Raw genomic sequence first — 10,106 nt, forward strand, 5'->3', positions numbered from 1 at the left:
TGTATGGTAAAACATAGGTATATATGTTCGCTCTACATAATATATAACATATGTATGCATGGATAAGTACCACGAGATATCACCACATTGTGTAGATCATATGGTGAGATCAAGAGTACTTGCCCTCCTTGTAGCATGCTCATCTACTGCACGATCACTAGCACTAGTGCTACTCATCTTCCGAGGAGCATCCCCAGGAGAGAACAAGGACAGAGATAGCATAGTGGCACTGCTGGTCTCATCCACTTGTTCTTCATCGGCTCCATTCTCATCAGGGCCTTCTTTCACCCAGCCGCAGCCCGATCTCTTCCGCTTCGCCTCCCTCCTCGGCACGGGGAGACCGAGCGAGAGATCGAGATCAAGATCAAGAGAAATATGGATATCATCAGCGTTGCACACTGTCGGTTGCAGCAATCGTTTATGCTGGTGGTTCATGGTATGATGATCGTTCCGAGATGGACAGCCTGACTGCATCATCAGTCCCGGATTGCTAGATGCAGCTCGAGCTACATGTTGAGCTCGGGACCGAAGGAAAGCCGCCTCGGCTTCAGCTTCTAAAGAGTTGTAGGTCCTCGATCCAGTTGCAAGAAAGGGGCGACCATGGGCCCAATATGGTTCATGGAAGCTTCTCCATGGAGGCCATGCAGCAGCACCAAACCTAGTTCATAATTACCAGGGACATCAGCCGGATCGACATGCTAGCTAAGGACTGCTTACTTGAATGATTTGCTAACCACGCAACAGATTGAAGGTGTGTAGACCAAATTAATGGATCCAACTACCTTGACAACATGGTGCCCGCACCACTCTGGCGATGATGGAAGGCATGGGGCAAGGGGAGATGACCTATGACTGGAAAAATCAATTCTATCAAATCGATCAGAACACACCAAAGCAAGGAAAGGAAAATCACTCATTTTTACTCACACAACATACCCTGGCCTGAGTCATCGATCTTCTTGCTCCTATACATCTGAAGATGATTGAATTTACAACATCATGCAAGAGGACACAAATGTTAATTAACTGATAAACAAAGGGGGCAGGGAAAGATCATCATCAGAAAAGAAAGAAAACCTAAGTTGCACATGGATGTTTTAATGAAATTGATTAACGTGAACCTGGAGGTGGCTCTTGACATGGCCTATGCTAAGCCCTCTGACGTTCATCAACTGAAGAACGAGCTTCGGAGTTGCACCTATATATATATATACACACACAAAACATGGAGTTAACATGGACGAGGGGTATGGCTAGCTAGGAATAAGATGATGGAAACTGAACGAGGAGGCCTTACGGTCTTGGCCGCCGAGCCTGTGAATGGCGCGGACGAAGCAGTGGTGGAGCTCCGGCGTCCAGCGGAGGCGCGGGTTCTTGGAGCGGACGTAGGGGCGCACCGACGACGACGACAAAGAGTTCCCCCTGCAGGCGTCCTCCTGCTCTTCACGGCCCGCTCCCTCCTCCTCCACCGTGCTGTCATCGTTGCTCGCCGAGGCGCCCGAGCTCCCGTCGCCTCCCTTGCTCGCCTCCATGGGAGATCGATCAACGGACGACCGGACGATCTAGTAGCTAGTTGACGAGGACCTTGGTGCCGCTGCCTCCATCTCGTCAATAGTGATCAGTGGTGTGGAGAAAGAGAGAGGAGCCAAATTAAGGGTGAGGTCACGGCTCAGTTCTATCTGCCTATCTATCTAGAAAGGTTCGTCGAGATGCATATGGGAATTCAAGCTGGCGTGTGCGAGACGATATAGCAAGCAGTCGATGATGATCTCACTCATATTTATGCGGGTGGCTGGCCCTTGGAAGGAAGCATGTTTACATCTGCAAGGGCAGATAGATACATAGCAGATAGGTCGATCTGGAGAGGGTGAAAGATGCACTTATAACCGCCCAAAAACTTTACAGTACCGGCCAGTACTGCCGGCTCCTGTCGATCGGAAAAGGGAAAAAGGAAAACTAACCAGTACGTGCTGCCGTGCTGGTCGATCACTGATGCTAGCTGCTAGCCAAGGAGAGGAGAGGGGACAATGATTCCTTGAGAAAAAAGGAGGCACGGCTAAGAGGCTAGTGATTAAAGTTAAGTACTGTCCAAAGTCTTGGGCTCCTAACTTGCATTTTGGCCTGTAGCTTTCTGCGGTCTCCAGCTAGCCAGTAGGTGCGAAAATGAGAGGAGGAGACAAGTACCCCCAAGAGCCAAGACTAACAAACTTCTAGCATGTCCAACAAAGTCACTGCACATATGTGTACGTGCGAGTGCATGCCCATGGGTTTCCATGCATGCACTCGCTGCTATCTTTGGCGTACATGTGTCCATCAAACCTGATACTGATCTATACGTGTACACCATGTTCAGCTGAGTAACAATGTCAGCTGTACACCATGTTCTGAGAAGAATTGATGAAGCACATGTACTCTTGTTTCCCTGTATTTAGAAATGTATGTCGATCGCTTTCTGAGTTTTGCATGTATGTCCTTAAAATGCAAGGCTTGGCTATAATCTCTGACCCCTGCGGTACGTTTTGATAAGCAACAAAATTTGCTTAGCCCAGAAGGATTTTGCGAGACGAGTCTAATGCGGTATTATTTTCAAAGAGAGGATTTATCGATGCGATTCGGCAGATCCTGGTAGTCAAACTTCCAAAAGCTTGACCTCTCATCCAATGAAGACATACATTTCAGAACTGGAATAGGACGTACAACTAACTAAGGTTGGAGAGGAGAGACCTTTCAATCAAACAAACAAAAAGGGAAGCTACATGCCTTTTGAGGTTGAACGTACGCCTACACCATGACCCATGGATGTAGTTGGCATCATCATATATATTGGACCAGCAGTACATGTACTGCATGCAGTTTGGTCACTACTAGGAAGCTATACTAGTAGGAAATAGCCAAAGCACTTGTAAGAATATAGCCTTTCATATCAACTTTGTTTAGTCTGGTCATAATGGGGAGTAACTTATGACACTAGTCTAAGTTACTATCTCTATAGTGCAAAATATCTTAGTAGTAGTGTTATAGATTGTTTCATTTATTACCTTATAGACCCATTTTACCTCGGGAAGCGCTATGTTACAGTAACATATTATGTTACTCCAAACACCTCTCTCCTCATTAAATACTTGCCACATAAGCAAAATTATCTTGGAGTGTGTTAAGTTACTACGTAAGTTACCCCCACTATGGCTAGCCTTAGGCAATAATATAACATGGACCAGAGAACAAGGAGCTCTATATAAAGCTAGATAGGTGGGTTCTCCAATTGACCAACTAGAGAACTACAGGCGATGCCATGCACGTAAACATCCACATCTCATCTTTCCCTGCTGCAGCTTGGACATACATACTGCTACTCCCTCCGTCCCATAATATAAGAGAGTTTTTGACACTAGTGTAGTGTAAAAAACGCTTTTATATTATGGGACGAAGGAAGTAGTTGGCAATAATCACCAACTTTTCTTATTTTTTGGATTTCGCTACAAATTGAATGCCGGATTTTTAAGCATGCCAAATCAAACGTCCGAGATGGCAAATTATGTTGTCGCGAGGATGGCAAATTCTTTTAGCAAGCATGACAAATCCTTGCCATGTTCAGTTTTTTGTAAGGAATTGCTTGCTCGCTAAAGAAAATTGCTATCCTCGCAACAACATATTTTGTCAAAAAATGTTTGATTTGCCATGCTTAAAAATCATACATCGGAATTTTAGCATTGCCGTATTTTTTAAATGAAGTTTGAATGTAACATTCACAAACAACCCTGACAAAGTGCCGTGGTTTGAAGAAATTAGTGTATTTGCATCTGGCACCAGAGTAACAATTTTCCCCAAGTCCTGTGGGCACAAATCAAACCAAGTGCACATACACACTCCAGATGTACTGTATTATAAGCATAATGAAAGGGCAATGCTGTGTACATCTAGTAGTAACCCTGACATGCATTGGACACCTTAATCAAACTTTTTGTTGAATGATTTTCAATAAGCCCATAGTACTTTTACCTTTTGGGTACTTGTACACAATTAAATTCTTCTTTTTGACTCTTTTTTTTTTCATTTTTCCCCAACAAGATTTTATAAAGTGACATCTCCGGCAGATATACAACTACTTGGCAGTGCAAATAGTACAGGTAGTCCAATAGGTGTCCTGGTGCTCCTTGATTAAACTCCTTTAAATTTTCTCATATATTTTATGCATTTCGATCTCTAAGTAAACAAAACTTATTGACTACCAGACGACATCATTTCAAGAAAGAAAATGAAAGGAGAAAATCTCAGCAAACATGCACGTGTAGAGCATATAGAGCTGTGTGCTTTTTTCCAGAGAGAATGACAATATAGCTTTATATGAATGAACGACATAACAAAGCATGTCCAATTTTCCGTTTTGCATTATTGTCATTATTGACACTTGCATGGTACAAAGCGAATCCTTAATTCCATTCCATGCTAAATTCTTTTCAAAGCAAATCGGAACTAGCCTTTTCGATCTACATTGAAGAATCCTCTTTTTTCGTCATCATGCCAGTTTCAAAGACCAGCTAACTTGGACAGCTAATCGTCCTAGCTGCAATAATAGTGCATTTACTTAATCTGTCCAATTTACTTTGTAATTAATTAGATCATCAAACAGAATCATAATTTTATCTGTTTCATGCAGGCTGATATTGCAAAGAAACAGGAAGCTTAGAAGAGGTAGACTGAAACAGAAACTGTACGCGAATCTCCACAAAGAAATAATATATATGGTAGCAATAAGAAATTAGTTAAGGGTGCAGGTGCTGACTATGACAAAAAGGAGAATTCGATCAACAGTACGCCAAACATAATCAGCAATGTCTAGGTTCACCAAACCCGTGGCATATTATGTCAAACAGGGTGGCAGCTGCCTTACCTGCAACTGCAGAAAAAGAGAGATGTACGTAGCACCTGGGTAGAGATGTCGCCGTCCTCTTAGAAATCTGAATCTGCTGTTCCGTCTGGATACACATGTATATGTTCTTCCGTCTGAGATCAGCAATAAAGTTGTTCCGTAACAGCTGAAAATGACCTGTGTTTCTCCTCTACTCTACACCAAAAAGGAAAATCGGCTAATGTTTTACATGGCAAGATGACCAAGATCATACTAGATGTCTATTTCTACCTACACAATCACAACGGTAAGATAGCCAGCAGTCAATTCATAAGAATTTCCAAAACATGATTCCAGGAAAATATTTACACAATGCACTGTACAATCTTTCTCCGTACACATCACTATTTCTCTCACTTCCAGAAGCATGTTGATAAGCATTGAAAACTGAATCCCTCTATCTCTTATTTTCATTCAGATTCGAGACTTTACAGGCCACAACAATTAATCAACAAGCCAGGACAAGAATTCATCGTCACCTACAGTTTGTGAATTTCTAGAGAGGCTTGCAAATTCTTGGGAAAAAAATGACAAGTGGGGTCATATTAAGAAAAATTAATACAAATATTCATCTTTATAGAAAGGTGTAGCAAAATAAATTAGGGCGAAGAGAAGTTGAACTGTATGCCTGTCTTCGCCCTGTCATTATCAAACTGTTTTAGGATGTGGCAGTAGTTCATCTGGAAAAAAAAGGAAAACACTTTTTCAGTACAAAAAACTAATATGTTATACTGTGTATCATTGACAAAATAATGTAATTCACCAGTTACTTCAATGATGCAGATGAGGGATGCCAAGTACAAACCTCTATGCGAAACAATCTGGTTGGCACAACCACACCAAATCCTGCAGAACTCCTGAACGTTTTTAGGAACTCGGTAACAGAAAATCTTCTGATATCACGCTCTGTGAACTTAGCATGGTTCCCAGCTGAGACAAATGCATGGCCATGAATCCCAAACTCCCTGAGTGGCTTCAGAGGTAGATCAAATGAAAGATCAGCAAAGGCTGTGACTGCTATGTCACCTCCCAGTGCATCTAGCTCAGGAGAACTGGGAGCAGCATTTTCAGAATTCTTGGGGGCACAGGCTTGTGAGTCTGTTGGTCCTAGCCCCCTTGACTTGAAGCCCAATAGTGATGATGGTCCACCCAAGCGGCAAACAAGAGACTTATTGCCGCCCAAGTAAAAGCGTTCTCGAAGTGATGAGATAGAGACTGCTGATCCTGTGGCCAATGGATGGATGAACCCTGCAGCCACTCCGGCATTCAGAGCACCATTCCACACACCCAGTGGCATAGCTACCCGAAGATCAAATTCCTAATGCAGGGTGAATAAAAATGAGTTAAGCTAATGACAAATGAAAATGTATGTTTTCTGCTACTTCTAGATGTTTCTGTTTGAATAGGTTCAGTTGCTAAAGATAATATTTTCCCTAATGTATACCACATTATATTCTAGAAAATAACGATGGAGACTATTCCATTCAAAGTCAAAGTTGCTGATTTTGTCAAGCAGGAGAGAATATTGAAAAGGAAGGACAAAAAATCTACATCCTGAAATGGAGTACAAAGTATGACTACAAACATAAAGATTTTCGACATACCTGTCTAACAAAACGCGTGTTTTTGCTGTCTGGGGCAAGACCTCCGACTTGAGAAGATGAAAGAAAAGCATATCCACGTGTAGGTCTTATGCTTGAGTCTCTCTGGTCAATTTTGTATGTATATTTGATAGAGGATAATAGGCTATGCTCTAACTGGTCCCTTATGGAACTGGAGGACAACCGCGCTGGGTCAATTATAGTTTTCCATGAGAGATTGTAAGCAAGGTTATGGTTCATCGTGGAGAGCAACCCAACAGAAACCCCCATCAGGTGTTCTCTGAGCGAGGACTTTAACCAGTCCTCAGAGAGAAATGACACTCGAGCCATCAGTGGAGTGGGTATTGGTCCAATTCTCGGTATTAAGGCTCCAACACTGAGCTCCATTGTCTGATCTAAACCAAGAAGACCAGATGCATCCCAGGTCTCACAGTATCCAAATAGATTCTTGAACCTCAGTGAACCTTCAACTGAGCATGATCTAGTCTGCAAGAGATTTGAAGGGGGAGAAATTAATGGATGAGTAACTTCAAGGATGCATTGGAATAGTACAGCTGATAATAACCACCATGGCATCCTACTCCCTACTAGAAGAAATCGTTAGAAATACCCTTGCATGATTAACACAACCCCCACCCCGGACCCACACAAACCTACACCCAGTTATGCAGTGGGCCATGGCTGTACTAACATAAACACGGCTTCCACACGAAGGGCCAGAACAGGAAATCATTAAAAGGAACCTATAATTTGTGTGTAGAAAAACTAGGAAATGTTAGCAAAACTACAGTGTGACACTACAAAGTGCATGTAGCAGGTCGACGCAATCCTTTGCTAAGTAAGAACAATTTCTCGTTTTTCCAAAGTAAATGCAAGAACTGCATGCTCCATTCTTTTGAAACAAAACACATTTACACATACACCTCAACTTGTCTCATTCCTATCCATCACCCCAGGCATTGCATATACCTTCTAGATAAAGGCTACATACCAAGGGAAAGCATCATCTAGTCGTTGTGGAAAAAAAGAAGCTAGATACAAATCAGTTTCAAGTGCTCCATTCTCTAATGTTTTAGCTGAATGCCTCAACTGGCTATATTAGACTCTCGTCCCTAAATTGAATTAAGGTTGTATTGGTCTGATGTTAATAAATCAATCAATCGTGCAAGTCAGCCCAGTTCAACAGAAGGAAGACATTTTCATTGAGATCGGTGTGGACCTCCGTGTTGGCGAATACGCCGAGCCCGCCGGCAGCGCGGCCCCGAGCCTCCGTGACGTCGACAAGGACGACGACGGCGCCGCCTCTCGCGTCCGCAGGGACCCCCGGTGGCGCGGTGTCTAGGGTGATGGAGACGGATTCGAAGGCGCCGAGGCGACGGAGCCGCTCGCCGGCCGCTGCAGCGGCACGCAGGAGCTCCGGCACGGTAGCGGCGCGCGCGAGGTCCTGTCCCACCGCTGCCTCCGCGGCGGCCCGGCGCGTGCGGGCGCAGCCCCGGATCGCGACGTCGTGCACCCGGATCCGGACCTCGTCCGCCGTGAGCCGGCGAAGAACGGCCTCGAGGCGATCCTCCGCGCTGCCGGCGGGCAGCGGGCGGGAGGGCTCGTCATCGTCGTCGTCGTCCTCGAATTCATCGTCGTCATCCTCATCGTCGTCGTAGTGTTGGGGGTACTTGGATGCGGTGGTGGCCATTGGAGGAGAGGGAGAACAAAGCTAGGGGAGCACTCACACGCCTGTCAACTACCTGAAGCAAAGGACAAAAATGTTTAACTCCAACCTGGATTGATTCGCATTCCCTTTTTTTTTTTGCCTCTTTCTCTAACAAGTTGCAAAAAAATGAAAAACATAATCATGGGTATTTGCATTCTGATGTACTCCCTCCGTTCCTAAATATAAGTCTTTTAGGAGTTTGGCAGTCTGACACGTTCTGTCAGGCAATTGCAGAAGCAACTGGATCGTCTTCGTTGCCGGTTCATTGGCACCGGTCCGACGGAGGAGGAGAAAGCTGTTGTCAAGAAACTAAAGGAGGCCTTGCATCAGGAAGAAATCTGGCTTCGACAACGGTCCCGTGTTCCATGGCTTCGGGATGGTGACCGAAACACTTCCTACTTTCAAGCTCAAGCAGCCCAGCGCAAACGAATGAATAGGATCTCAGGTTTGAGGCGTGCCGATGGATCTACTTGTGCTTCTGAAAATGACGACAAGGAGAAGGTACAAAACTTTTATCAGAATTTGTATCGCTCCCAGGGTTGGGGAGACTCCAGTTTTCTATTATCGCATGTACCAGAGAGAGTCACCCCGGCCATGAACGATGAGTTGAATAAACCCTACACGGCAGAGGAGGTCAGGGTCGCGCTGTTTCAGATGGCGCCCTCCAAAGCTCCTGGAGTAGACGGTTTTACTGCAGGGTTTTACCAGCGTCACTGGGATTTGCTAGGTAACGAGGTGACCTTGGCAGTTTTGGACTTTCTTAATGGAAGGGAACTACCGACGGGACTAAATGACACGTCGATAACACTGATACCTAAGGTATGTCACCCCCAATCGATCACACAATATCGCCCCATTGTCTTGTGCCCGGTGCTTTACAAGATTGCAGCTAAGGCTATAACGAACCGGCTACGAAGCTTGATGGATTTGATAATCAGTGAGGAACAAAGTGCTTTCGTTCCCGGACGTCTTATTACAGACAATGTACTTGTGGCTTACGAAAGTATCCATACAATGAAGAGGAGAAAAAAGGGAAATAACTTCTCTTGCGCGGTTAAGCTTGATATGATGAAAGCTTACGACCGTGTTGAGTGGCATTATCTAGAGGCTATATTGGTACGTTTGGGTTTCAATATGGGCTTTGTCAGACTAATAATGAAGTGTGTTTCCTCTGTCCGTTTCTCTGTACGAATCAACGGGGAACTACTTCCTTACTTCACATCCACCAGAGGTTTTCGGCAAGGAGATCCGGTGTCACCATATTTTTTTCTTTTGTGTGCCGAAGGCCTTTCCTCATTGTTGAAACACTACAATGGAGGAACCATCGATAGGGGACTACGGGTGAGCTATAGATCACCGTGGGTTACCCATTTGCTTTTTGCAGATGATAGTCTCATCTTCATTAATGCAAGCAATCCGAGTGCTCTTCGGCTAAATGACATATTGAGGATTTATGAGGAGGCCTCGGGTCAGAGTATCAATAAGGAAAAAAGTGCCATATACTTCAGTTCAAATACTCCCACAGATCTGAGGCAACTTTTGAAGACAACCTTGAACATCCAGGTTGAGGCGTTTAATGAGAAGTATTTGGGTCTCCCTACTGCTGTCGACCGGATTACGAGTGGGACATTTGATCACATCAGTGAGAGAGCCAGGGCTAGAATGCAGGGATGGTCGGAAAAATTACTCGCTTGTGCAGGTCGTGAGACCTTGTTGAAATCAGTGGTTCAATCAATTCCAACCTATCCAATGAGTACTTTTCTGTTAACCAAAAAAGTTTGTAAGAGTTTGACGGCTCCTATGGCTTAATATTTCTAGAGTAGTTCTCTTGACAAAAGATCATTGCATTGGGTGTCTTGGAAGGAGCTTGCAACGCCCAAGTGCAAAG

At 44.4% G+C, this 10,106-nt stretch overlaps 2 protein-coding genes across 3 annotated transcripts; both read right to left on the reverse strand.

The window, feature by feature from the left end:
* Window positions 1-5,136, reverse strand: LOC125508696 (transcription factor LUX-like). Of its 2 annotated transcripts, none has more exons than XM_048673468.1 (5): window positions 1,298-5,136; window positions 1,122-1,198; window positions 937-973; window positions 783-846; window positions 1-658 (listed from the first exon to the last, which is right to left on the reverse strand). In XM_048673468.1, exons 1-5 carry the CDS (start codon window positions 1,530-1,532, stop codon window positions 97-99), a joined length of 975 nt encoding a protein of 324 aa, XP_048529425.1. In that variant the 5' UTR covers window positions 1,533-5,136; the 3' UTR covers window positions 1-96. The 2 variants fall into 2 exon arrangements, with proteins under 2 accessions (XP_048529425.1, XP_048529424.1); XM_048673467.1 differs by having other exon boundaries at window positions 783-852.
* Window positions 5,137-5,283: 147 nt separating this feature from the next.
* On the reverse strand, window positions 5,284-8,257 carry LOC125508695 (SAM50-like protein SPAC17C9.06). Its single transcript, XM_048673466.1, has 4 exons — window positions 7,730-8,257; window positions 6,514-6,996; window positions 5,715-6,227; window positions 5,284-5,589 (listed from the first exon to the last, which is right to left on the reverse strand). The coding sequence occupies exons 1-4, from the start codon at window positions 8,198-8,200 to the stop codon at window positions 5,509-5,511; spliced, it is 1,548 nt and encodes a 515-aa protein (XP_048529423.1). The 5' UTR covers window positions 8,201-8,257; the 3' UTR covers window positions 5,284-5,508.
* Between the last annotated feature and the right edge of the window lie 1,849 nt (window positions 8,258-10,106).

The sequence above is a fragment of the Triticum urartu genome, chromosome 5, assembly GCF_003073215.2.
Source record: "Triticum urartu cultivar G1812 chromosome 5, Tu2.1, whole genome shotgun sequence".
Classification (NCBI taxonomy): domain Eukaryota; kingdom Viridiplantae; phylum Streptophyta; class Magnoliopsida; order Poales; family Poaceae; genus Triticum; species Triticum urartu.

What these genes read in the sequence shown, in the direction of transcription:
- LOC125508696 (XM_048673467.1), bottom strand. Translation starts at nt 1,532, where the DNA reads ATGGAGGCGAGCAAGGGAGGCGACGGGAGCTCGGGCGCCTCGGCGAGC. An exon ending in GATCGATGACTCAGGCCAGG is followed by an intron (nt 853 to 936) that starts GTATGTTGTGTG and finishes TGATTTTTCCAG; the next exon opens with TCATAGGTCATCTCCCCTTG. An exon ending in GCGGGCACCATGTTGTCAAG is followed by an intron (nt 659 to 782) that starts GTAGTTGGATCC and finishes ATTATGAACTAG; the next exon opens with GTTTGGTGCTGCTGCATGGC.
- LOC125508695 (XM_048673466.1), bottom strand. Translation starts at nt 8,200, where the DNA reads ATGGCCACCACCGCATCCAAGTACCCCCAACACTACGACGACGATGAG. An exon ending in GCGTATTCGCCAACACGGAG is followed by an intron (nt 6,997 to 7,729) that starts GTCCACACCGAT and finishes AATCTCTTGCAG; the next exon opens with ACTAGATCATGCTCAGTTGA. An exon ending in ACACGCGTTTTGTTAGACAG is followed by an intron (nt 6,228 to 6,513) that starts GTATGTCGAAAA and finishes ACCCTGCATTAG; the next exon opens with GAATTTGATCTTCGGGTAGC.